Here is a 12,488-nt window from a genome sequence, read left to right on the forward strand (position 1 = left end):
ATGAAAAGTTTCTGATGCTTTTTTTTCTTCTGTGTCGCAATGGCTTGGCATACACAGAATTGTTTCATGAGCATCAGCCAATGAGCATCAGCCCCCTTTAACAGACATGTGCTGCCTGTCTTCCTGCTTTCCTTTCTTTGCATGTGATTGGTTAGTGCGGACAAATCAGCGCCCTTTGTTTATGACGACGGTGGCAACAAAGTAGGCTGATTTTAATTATTCAGCTGTAGAAAAGGAGGCCTTAATTTTTCCATTTCACTGCGTTTCATTTTCCCTAAGAGCAGTATAACCATAGACCACCCCCCGCCCCCGACCGTCTGGTTTTGCCCTGCAGCGGACAAGCCTGGGAGCGGGCGATAAATGAGGCACTGTGGGAGATGTAGTTCTTATAATCCCAAACTGCGGTCAGACAGCAAAAGCTCAGGGGTCAGATTATGCCTGAAAAGCCCCTGGGTGGAGGGAGGTCTCGCTCTCTCGCTCCTATTAGCCTGTCAGGTTCGGCAGGAGGAGAAAGGGGTGGGGGCATCCTCCCTCTTTGTGCCTTTGCCCAGCTCTCCCACCGCTCTTGTATCATTATCATCAAACGCAGGTGTGGGGGAGCAGTTCCTGCCTCCTCACCCCCTACCCCCTTCCAAGCGCCACTATGCCCCAGGAAACGTCATCACCTCAGATAGCCGACATCTGTTTCCATAATGCGCCGGGGCTGATTGACGCCAGGGGCACCAAAGGCCCTATCCCTAAGACCAGTCCACCAGCAGCAGATGTTAACGTCTTCATTGTGCGGAAAACTGAAAAGTAGGATAGAGGAAAAAAAAAGAGAAAAAATGCAAAAAAATTATGAATAATGTATTCAAATATTTCATGAAATAAAAAAAAAAATGTAATATTGAAATGATTAATAAAAAATTCCCTATTCATCTGTGTTCCGTTGCTATTCAACTGTCTTTTGTTCATAATATGATTTGACAACATAAGTGTGTAGTTATGCCAGGATACAGTGAATTTGAATTTTTCCAGGAGAACAGGAGACATTTGGCAGTACATTCTGTAGTTACCTTCTGCAGCATGAAATAGTTCTGACCTCTAATGCCCTGTTAATTTGAAGTTTTCTGATATTATTTGTTAGTACTATTACTTCCAACTATTTTGTAATGTTTGTATTATTGCTGTGTTATGCCTTGTTATTGTTATTTTTCTTCAAGACAATATACTTTGTTATGACAACGATATATGCTTTGGCAATGTGAAATGTAAAACTTTCCGGGCCAATTAATCATTTAACTTGGAGAGTTGGAGGGAGATTTGAGTTAAAGAGATATGGATTGATGAAGTCTGGCTAAAGACAGTGCTGTGGCACGATTCTGTACACAGAGCCACAGGATATTGCTCAGGGCTGCCCTCATTAATCCCACCCCAGTGTCATGTAATTAGCACTGTCCGCACCTAAGGGCAGCACTGAAGAGAACAGGGTGTGTTTTACAGAAACTGTTCAGATTCTGAGACAAGAAGAGCTCCACCTCAATCATTTAACAACAACCAACATTCATCTTCATTTAGCTTCAAGAGTTCTTAATCCATCTCTCTCTTCTCTCTGACTCTATCTCTTGCTTTCCCTCTCTTGGTCTCTCTCTCTCCTTCATTCCTCCCCCTCTCTTCCTGTCTCTATCTCTTGCTTTCCCTCCCTTTGTCTCTCTCTCCTTCATTCCTCCCCCTCTCTTCCTGTCTCTCTCCTTCATTCCTCCCCCTCTCTTCCTGTCTCTCTCCTGCGATGCACTGCTCTGGCTGGGCCGCTTCGTTCCTGTCCAGGTGCACACATCTGTTTCGCTGGGATGAAGCGATCGACCGTTTGTGTTTTATAACGAGTGGGAAAGACGCTACTCTTCCTCTGTGAGGGAATTGGCTAGTCTGACGGGAGCAGCTGTACCTGACAGATGTGTGTCCAGGTTCTGCTCACCGCATTACCTAATTCAGGGCAGGTTGGGAGAAACCACACGGCTTTCATCAGGATAAATGCGTCCAGTATTTTCCAAGAAGTTGGAAATGGTTGTCCAGCCAATGCGAAAAGGCAATACTTTATACTTGCCATACCATTTGAATACACTGATCATTATACTTTTATATAACATAAATATACATTGTATATGTGTATATAAATATACATTTCAATATTGGTTTTATAACAACATCGGTTTTTGTAACATTAGACTAAAAATCTCATATGTATGTATGTAAAGTGTAATGTTATAAGTATAAGGTGTAAGTATAAAAAACAAAGATTTTAGTATTTTAAAAATATACCTAAGCATACCAGCTGTTTAATAAAAGAGAATGTGTAGTATCTTGATCAGGGTGTTATGAATCATACTGGTTTTAAAGAAGAGCAGAAGTCAAATGAGTCCTCTGCTTTTTTCAGTTCTATGTTGAAACGCTTCCTTTTGTTACTTCCCAATTTTTATTCTGTCCCAGTGGGTAGAAAATTGAAGCAGCATGTCACGAGTCAGATGATATCATGATTCTCTCATCTTTTAGATTTATATATAAAACAGTATAAATATAGAGTTCTAATAGAGGTTTACATGTAATAATAAATCAGAGAACCATTTGTTTTTTTTTTGTTTTTTACCAATTAATGTGTGTGAATAAAGCATTATTCACAATGGACTGCTGGATAGCTTTCAAAATACACTTGCAAAAATACACTCGGGTAGAGCAATATATAAGAGCAAATGTGAATATGTACTGCAGGTCTTTCCCGAAACGTGTTTAGTTCATTCTCTGTGGCGCTGTGTAATGCAGGTAGTCGCTAACAGGAGTAGCGTTTTTGTGTTCATTTTTGCCTGATGACAGGCCCAAGTGTCCGAATTTGATGACCCTAATGCACTGCTTTTGCAGCGAATCGTGTCTTCTCAAGACATTAGTGCTGGAGCACAGTGCAGCCACGTTCACTCACCCACAGCTGTTCTCAGAGTTAATAAACATGACTGTAAAGGTAACGCTAATGCGGTAAACTTCCTGGCCTGAGGCAGTTTCATGCTTCAGCAAGATATTCTTTCAGGAGACATGGTTACGAGGAGAACCCCGTAGAGAGGTAGCGTGGGTCCTTCAGCAGGCTTAGAGGGAAAGTCATGTGTGTGCATGCGTGACTGCTTTGGGAGCTGTTGGGTACAGTGCAGTCTTTCTTTCTCTCTTGATCTGTTAAGATTCAGGTCAGATGAATATCTACGCAATGTTCTTTATCGAAGACCCATGAATACAACAGAATGCCTGTGCAGCTGCTCAGACAGTGTGAATTTAGACACTGCCAGCCAGGCTGTTTACTGCTGGAGATGTTATATTCTTGCTGATCTTTATGGATATTAATCACCCACCGCATTGTCCTGACAGATGAAACCAGACCGCAGTGCCAGACCAAGAGCCTCCAGTTCAGGAGCATCGCCCCCAAGGCCCCCCCGGCAGTGTCGGCCCCACCCGCTGTCCTGTCCTGCCAGCCCCCCTCCACTCTGCCTGAGGCGTCGGCGGCGGTCAGCCCAAAGTCCATCATCGTCCCCGCCCAAAATTACGCCCTCATGCAGGTGGCCGGCCAGGAGGGGACCTTCTCCCTGGTGGCCCTGCCGCCATCGCTGTCCCCTCAGTCGCCCCAGCAAATCCAGAAGGCACTACCCATCCCCAAAAACCTGAAGCTGCCCATCCCAAGGTACCAGCCGGTGAGGAGCAAGAGCACCCCGGAAAAGGCCTCGCCGGGCAGGGCGTCTCGCGTGCAGAGCCCCACCAAATCGCCCCTGCCGAGGCGGAGGGCCGCCACCGCGGCGCGGGCCCAGCCCTCCGAGTGCCTGGAGAGTGGGCCCGCGGTGGAGCCCCCGGAGCAGGTCATCCTGATCGACCCTGGCTCCTCCGAAATGGCGGTCACCACCCTGCTGGCGGACAATGCCGTCCTGTGCTCGGGGTCCCAGGTGGAGAAGCCCGTCGACCCAGACAAGACGGGGGGCGAGCAGCCCACCACCGGTCTCCTGCGAAATCTGCGGCCGTCGTCCGGCGCGGGGGCGAGGGAGGCGCTGGTCCCCGCCTCGTTGCCCGCTGGCGACGGCTCCCCCGTTAAGCCCCTGGAGGACGAGAAGAGGTTTGGGCCGTGCCTCTCGAAGCCTGCTGGCCAGCCGCCCAACAGCATCACCGTGCTCTCTCCAGCCGTCTTCAGCAAGGCAGTCCAAATCATCCCCTCGCCACCCAGAGGAAAGCTGCCCATCCTGCCCTACTCAAAGATGAAAGGCACCCTCTTACCGGTGGCCAAACCCAGCCCTAAGTGTGCCGGCCTCCCCGCCGGACCCTTGGGGCCCACCGAAGCGGTCCATCAGAAGCAGCCGCCAGGCTTGGCACGTCAAAACTCGTCGGCGGCTAAGAGCGCCGGCTTGCTGGGAATGGGGCTGTCTGCCTCGCCTAAACCAGCTGGGAAGAAGAGGGGAAGGAAGAGGAAGACCATGGAGGACATACTGGCCTTTGAGGCTAAGAAGAAGAGGTCCCTGTCCTTCTTTAGGAGGAGGGTGCCAGAAAAACCAGCCCCGGCCTCTGCCACATCCGTCACGTCCGGCACGGGGCCTAAGGACAGGGCGGTGGACATCTCAAAGAAGTACCGCAGCATCAGGCCCAAGCCTGTGCTGGTGATGGAGACACTGCCGCGGCTGGTTGGCCTGCCCACCCTGCCGGCGCCTGAATGCCTGGAGCAGGAGATCCTGGTTGCCCACCAGGTCCCGGGGAAGCCCCAGGACGGTCAACGGCTGGAACACGCGACCGCCAGGCCGGGGCTCCCGAGGCCGTCAGGGGCCGGGCCCGGGGCGGGGGCCGGCGGCTACGCCTTTCTGGGCAGCCGGCAGCCGCACCGCTGCCCCACCTGCGGCCGCTGCTTCCAGTTCAAGCACCACCTCCAGAGTCACATGAACAGCCACACCAACAGCCGGCCCTACGTCTGCCCCATGTGCCGCAAGACCTACGCCCACTCGGGCAGCCTCAGCACCCACATGAAGCTGCACCACGCCGAGGGCTGGCCCCGCCGGACCCTGCGCTGCGAGTTCTGCGAAAAGGCCTTCGGCTACGTGGGCGTGTACTTCAGCCACCTGAAGGAGGTGCACAAGGTCATCCTGACGGTGGAGCCGTCCATCAGCCAGCACGAGGAGGACGTACCAGTTCTGAGGTGACCATTCCCCTATTACGCTGTGCCACCATTCTTCTATTGTTTTGCATTATGAATATGTATATTTATATGCTACACTCTGCAGTTACTTCGCTCTTAATCAAAGATTTAGTACTCACTGCAACGTGATCAAAATTTCAACCCATAGGTCTTCTTCAGGACCTTCTCCATTTGCCTTTCCCGTGGTGTTTTTCTGTCCTCCACCGGTATACACTTTTGGAAGTGCATATATTCCTTATTTTTTGCATGAACTGTAATGCTAGCATTAAATGATCTCTATTATCCATAAGAAAACCTTCAGGCTTTCCATGGTTGTTTTCACCCTAAAATTTGATTGCCACTATCTATGGTAGATACTTTGGTAAAATATCTAATACATCCTTTGTTGCATGCACAACTGCATGGGAAAATGAAAAACCAGCCCTGTTCCTGTACCATCCGGTAGGTTTTCCATTTGGACTTAATTTGACACACCTGACTCTACTACTCTATTACTAGCAGCTCAACAAGATCCCTAGCTGTTGAAGTGAAGTGGGCTTTGTTAGGGTTGGAGTGAAAACCTATAGGATGGTAGATCGCCAGGAACTGGGTTGGTTACCACTGCTTTACAGAAACATCTCTGCTAGCATAGAACGAAAAAAGCTATAACTATTGTGTGATGTGTGAAAATGAGTGTGAAAATTTGAATTCTGTTACACATAGATGGATGTGATTAAATTGAATTGAACTGACTAATGATAAAAAAGCAAAAACGGGAAAAGTATGGACAACAAGGATGTAGCTAGCTACCCATCTCTATAGACTACAAGAAAACTGCAGCAGTTTTAGTTTAAATAATTTAAGTATTTACTGTTTGTTTTCATCCATTTGTTGGTTTAGTGTTTTTACAAGGCAGGGTTTTCTGGTGACATGCATTCCATTACGTTACATTTATTTAGCAGACGCTTTTATCCAAAGCGACGTACAAAAGTGCATTTCATGGTCATGGGCAACTACAAAACACAGGTTCAGTAAGGTACGGTACTCATTTTGTACAGCTATTTCTAGCCAAGAACACAGTTCAGTTCACACGGTGAACACTATTCTGACCTAACTTACGCCAAGCCAAACTAGGGAGAAGAACAAGCTACAATATTAGGACAAATACAAATGACCAAAAGTGCTGGAATGGGGGTACATGTAGCACGAGTGTCATGAAAGGGGGGGATTTAAAGTGAAATGATGTACAGAGTGGTAGCAGTTAGTCCCGGTATAGTCTGAGGAGATGCTTCTTCAGTCCCCGACGGAAGATGGGTAGTGAGGGAGAGGTTCGAAGAGGGACAGGGAGTTCGTTCCACCACTGGAGAGCTATGGTGGAGAAGCTCTGTGATCCCTTTACTCGGGTGGGAGGGGGGAACAAGGTGCCCTGCTTTCCCTCCTCAGTGCATCACAGGTACATTTGTCTTGCAGCTCGGCACCACCGGACGCGGACGAGCAGGAGGAGGAGGACCCCGTGGAGCTGCAGATCAAGTGCGGGCGCTGCCAGGCCATCACTCCCACGTTCGCAGACATGAAGCTGCACCTCCTGTACGTGCACGGCGAGGAGGTGCAGGTCCGTCTGAAGGAGGGGGCGCTGCAGGGGGGCCGCGAGGCCGAGGACGAGCTGGTCAAGCACGCCGCCCACTACTGGAGGCAGCTGAACGAGAAGCGCAACATGGTCAAGTGCGGGAGCTGCGAGGAGGAGTTCTTCTCCTTCTCCAAGCTCAAGAGACACGTCCACTCCCACCACCAGGGGGAGCCGGGGATCGGCACGCAGGGCAGCGCTGCGGAGGGGGGCGGGAGTCCCGCTAGCGAGGAGTCCGAATTGTTCGTCAGGGGCGTTCTGGCTCAGGGGCTCAGGACTGGCTCGGCCTTCAACTGTGTCCTGTGCAAAGAGCTCCTGGACAGCAAGGCGGAGCTTCTGGAGCACTGGAGGGGTCAGCACAACTGCGAGGACCCCTCCGTGCTGTGGACCGTGTTCACCGCGTTTGCAGAGCGCGAGGATCTCCAGCAGGGGGCGACGGCCTGACCGTTATCTCCCTGCAGGCCTCCTGAACACACCCACAACCTGTCACATGGCTAAGTTAGAGCACAGAGTAGACCCAAGACTCACATATTGTTTTGTTTTTGTTTATTTTTTTTGTTAGAAACTTGTTTTGTATTGTTTTGAATATTTTTCCTTTAGGGTACTTTGATTTGTAAAGGAGTAAAACTGCCTTCACTATTTTATTTTAGCCCACTTTGTTTGCACTGTTTTAACGTAGTTGAGAGACTAGCGAGATGAAAACACATTGATAGTAAAGCAGTGAAGGAATATCTATAAAAATCTTTTTGTCATTTAATATTTTTTGTCAGCTGAAGACATTTTCTAGCAAATAATATAGGTTTCTTTATTTATGAGATGCATTGGTACATGTATTAGGCCTCATGAATGAAAAAAATCAGTGGAGTAAAGAAGAAAAGTAGTTTTATATGGCATTCTTTTTATTTGTGACAATATTTGTTTTGTATGATTTGATTCAAGGCCATTTTCCTCAACCAACAACCAGTTACAACGAGGCACTGTGATCAGTGACAGCCTTTTTTAAGCAAAGCTGAGGCATGTTCAAATATTTCCTACCTGTTACAAAGTTACAAGGATATCAGTTCCTGAAATACACACTCTATATTCAGTTTTAGAGAAAAATATTTGAATGTGTCAGATAGTTTCACAGGTCATTTAATTGTACGCATAATAATGTCATAGATAACCTGTCTGGTATTACAAGATAAATTAACTTTGTTGGAGAACTTGTAACTTTGCTCATCTTAATTTTACAGTGCCGATTTCACTATAGAGCAGGCATTGCTGAATGGTTGTGTTGGAGCTTTGTAGTTAAATATCTTTCATTTTAGGTTTGTGAAGTTACATGGCCATTTACTATGTACAAATTATCGCTATGCGTTCCGTATCGCTGTACACCACTAGCATGAGTTTGTTTCAGTGTTTGGTAGTGTGTGGATAATGCGTCACCTATTCTAACTAATGTTAACCTGCTTCTCTGTAAACCTGTGAAATCTGCTTCATCTCTGATTTTCGGAATCATGTATTGCAGGTGTGCAGTTGTACAGCATAACAGGGTTTTTAAACAGGTTTTCTGGTTTTCATTCGTACGACCTCATTAAAATATATAAATACATAGTGGCAAAGGCTTACTCCCTGATATACACTAGTTTTAAATATTGCTAACCTCAAAAGAGTGTGTTTTTTATGCTGTTGCTATAGAGATATGTTCGGTGTTTTGATTTTTGAGGTGGTGAAATGGCTTTAATAAGGCGTTAAACTGTTCAAAGCATTCTATAAGTTTACCGGATTTTCGTTGTAAAGCATTTTCACAGGGTAACTGAATGTTTCTTGAATGTTTTAAAACTATCAAATATGTATATACATATATATGCACATATATGTATATATTTGTTTAGTATATGAAGTAAAATGCTGCTTGTGTTTTCTCTCATTTGAAAGAAACGCACATCCTAATGGTTTCTCACCTCCTGCAGCTTGAGTTATATAAATGTTTCCCTGCTGTGTCTGATGAGAAACCCTGGATGTGGGGAGAACTTGGAAATGCAGTCCCCTGGCATCTGTTTAACTGTGTCCTTTGCGACTGTGATAAACAAATACAAAACGTGTCTCTCGTAAGTACGAATCACTGGAGGTGGAAATGCTCCAATATTAAGAGGGTATTCTGGGGTGAGTTTAGTGGCGTGTTAAATGTTAAAGTGGATTTGGCCATTCATCCAAAGCACGGGTGATAGAAAAGTCTAAGGCCTATGTTCAATATTAATTTTGAGCTGTGTAATTGAAGAAACTTCCATGTTTTTGCACAAACTTGGCAGTATATCAAGACAATGAAACAAAGCATTATGACAAAACGGTATGAAATCGCAATGGTTTCCTAAATCGCAAGGTCTTGTGTAAACTGTATGGAAGTGGTGCCAGGGGCACAGATGCCAGTAAGAAAGCTATTATCTTTTGTGGTGCGTTTGAAACGGTTTCATCCAAAACAATGGGGAGGGACTGGGGCAGGGGCAGGGGTGTGGACTGCAGGAGTCTGTTCTGGGTTCATCCTTGAAGTGCTTGTTCTCTGACAGCTTTTGGAGTGTTTGCTAGAGCGCGGTGCATTAATAAAGGTTAATGGCTGAGTCCGAACGGAGCTCGTCTCTGATGTCTTATTTTAGCCCCTTTGCTAGGATGGCCCTGCGCTAACGTTGCGCGTCTATGGAAGCCACATCACCCATAGCAGAATGTCTGGAGACAGGGCACGCATCCATCACACGGGATCCACAGAATGCAAATAATTGGTAACTGAGGGCTCCTTCCACTACACTGAGGATGTGCACGTGTGTGTGCGTGTGTGTCTGTGTGCGTATGTGTGTGTGTGTCTGTGTGCGTGTGTGTGAGGTGGGAGGAGCGAGTTCTAAGGGGAAGACTAAGGGGCTAGTGTCTCTGCATTTCTCTCCATCTGTCCAATAGGATTTTCTTTCCTAATGCGTTCTTCTCAAAATGTACACATAAATAGACCCAATGTTTGTGTGTGCGTGTGTGTGTGTGTGTATGTTTGTCTCTGCGTGTGTGTGTGTGTGTGTGTCTTCATATACAGAGAAGGTACAGTGTGGTACTGAAAAGCCACATTTTACATTTACATATTGTGTGATCACATGCCACAAATGAGCCATGACAATCTCCCATTCCCCTGTGGATTTGCAGTAATGTACTGTAGTGTTTCCCATGAAGTCACAGAATTATCAACAAATTTTCTGGTGAACTTAACATTTGTTTTACCTCAAATCTTGCGTTTCTTTCCCTGATTTTAATTGAATTTTACTAGTATGGTGAAGTTTATATTTAAAACTACAGTGTGTACAACTATGCGCACACAATTTGAGGGTCCGCCAGGTAAGCTCTTTGGCCTGCATTTTTGGGACTGCATTTATATAGCGCCTTTATCTATATATCCAAAGCGCTTTACAATTGATGCCTCTCATTCACCCATTCACACACACACTCACACACCAACGGTGAAAGGCTGCCATGCAAGGCAGCCACTCAGCTCGTTGGGAGCAATTAGGGGTTAGGTGTCTTGCTCAGGGACACTTCGACATGCGCAGGGCGGAGGATTGAACTGGCAACCCTCCGACTGCCAGACAACTGCTCTTACCTCCTGAGCTATATCGCCCCCTATATATCCTAGTCTTTCATGTTTGATGCAAATGTTACTGGATCAAAAATCATCATAATCTTAAGTGTTTTCAATTTATTGCATTGGTGAAGTGGAACAAAAATATTTAAATGCATTAAAATTTGAAGGTGTAACAAGACAAAACGTGAAGTTCAAGGTGGGTAAATACTTTCAGAAAGCACTGTGCTTTATGCATGTATGTATGCATGTATGTATATATATATATATGTGTGTGTGTGTGTGTGTGTGTGTGTGTATCTATACAAATTTCCTCAGTGATAATAATTGAGTAATGGCCGCTCAGACCTGGAGCAGTAAAATACTTGAAACACAATCGTTCAGTCCTAGGTTAAAATCAGACCAATGCAATAAAAAGTGTTTACATCAGCAAGTGTGCTCTAACAATACCTGTATTACAATGTTGGCTGGCTTTGGCCCAGTGGCGTAAGGATGACTAGCTGGGTGTTTGAGTCTTTCTTGGCCCATAGCTTAGGGAGACCACACTACCTGCTCCATGCACCCCCCCCCCCCCCACTTCCACTCCTGTCTCACCTCGTTTTTTCCCCCAACTCAACTTCTGGCTTCCAGACCTGCTGACCTGACCCAGTGAGGTGCAGCAGTCACTTTGCACTGCACATGTGCATGTCTGTGATTAATATCTTCATATGGGATAGCTATCAACCCCCAGCCCCAGCCTCAGCCTCACATGTCAGCGCATGCCTCCTTTTGAACAGAAAATAAGCTTGAATCTGATCAGCTTTTTATATCTAACCTTTGCATTTGCGGGGAAAAATATTAAAAACACTTCATTCTGGACTGATGACTGAGAAGATTTCCCCTGTGTCCCAAATCTTGGCTGACATGGCACCAACATGCCAACCCAGGGCGCCTAGTGCTGTGTTCTTAAGATTTAACCGAGATTACCTGTAACTTTGATTTATCATTTAATATATACAAATAGTCAAACTGGAGCTTGAAGCCAATCTGATATTTTGAGCAAAAAAAAAAAAAAAAAAAATCACTAAGCATTGGGAAAATAAATTTAATCATTGGGTAATTGATTCGTCCAACTGGCACATTCACTGCAAACACAGAACAATGCTCATTCCCTACAATACATTTTTTTTTTCACAGAGCAATTATAGGTGCTTTTTAAAATAAGGTATGTGTTTTCCCCCTGCCATATCGTATAAACTGCAGCTTTCAATAAATAGCACTATAATAGATTACTGCAAGCCATGCCAACGTTCCCCTGTCATTAGAAGTAAGCTGTGATTCGAGGCGATGTGTTTGTTTCGCCAAGGGAACGGACAAGCTGCAATTGCACTCCACTTCGGTTTGACCCTGGTTTTGCTGTCAGTCTTGCACCAATATTAGTTCAGTGTGCAGTGCGGTCGTCTGTTTGAGTTTAATTTGCGGCAATGTTCAGAGGTGTTTGCAGGGGTTTTCTGTGGGTCATGGAATGTCTGGAATGCTAAGGAATTAAAAATGTGCATTCCAGAACTGGAGCACCAGAGAAGTCTGTGTGTGTGTGTGTGTGTGTGAATTCATAACATTTTATAAATGGTTACTTCCTTTGAATTGCCATGGGGATATATATATATATTTTGCTAAGGGCTGTGAACCTCTTTGAATATATACACTGAAAGTATTACTCTGACTCACAAAAACTTGTAAGGGAGAAAACTGTTTCTCAAACGTACGTATGACAGCTGACAAATAATCAGCAATTAAAGTTAAAATCAATATTTTTAACGTGCTTTATATCAAGGCAAGTTTGCTTTCATATAAATCTACTATAATTGACAGGACAAATGCACCTATCCGGGTGCTGAATGCTGGAATGTGGCGTGCTTTGCCAGAATTAAATGCCATTGATGAAATACTGACTGCCAGAGTTAAGCCTTCCGTATAGGCCTCCGCTCAAAACATGTTACTGATTACTGATTCTGCAAAACGGCTGTGCAGTCTGTTACATACCGTTTATCCCTCGGTAGTTGTAGCAAAGATATTTTGTACTGAAAGGTAATATTAGGGTGACAGAGCGATAATGCCATTGTTACACG

The 12,488-nt window shown here is 45.6% G+C and overlaps 1 protein-coding gene across 3 annotated transcripts in view; it reads left to right on the forward strand.

Annotated features, from left to right (window-relative positions):
- The window catches only part of znf438 (zinc finger protein 438), a 51,134-nt gene extending 41,742 nt beyond the window's left edge, over positions 1 to 9,392 (forward strand). For all 3 annotated transcript variants that reach the window (XM_064332375.1, XM_064332376.1, XM_064332377.1), the window contains 2 exons: positions 3,385 to 5,182; positions 6,632 to 9,392. In XM_064332375.1, the coding sequence (XP_064188445.1) occupies positions 3,385 to 5,182; positions 6,632 to 7,229 (2,396 nt within the window). In that variant the 3' untranslated portion in view covers positions 7,230 to 9,392. The remainder of the gene's footprint in view (positions 1 to 3,384; positions 5,183 to 6,631) is intronic.
- The last annotated feature ends 3,096 nt before the right edge of the window (positions 9,393 to 12,488 follow it).

The sequence above is a fragment of the Anguilla rostrata genome, chromosome 4, assembly GCF_018555375.3.
Source record: "Anguilla rostrata isolate EN2019 chromosome 4, ASM1855537v3, whole genome shotgun sequence".
In the NCBI taxonomy this organism is placed as follows: Eukaryota; Metazoa; Chordata; class Actinopteri; order Anguilliformes; family Anguillidae; genus Anguilla; species Anguilla rostrata.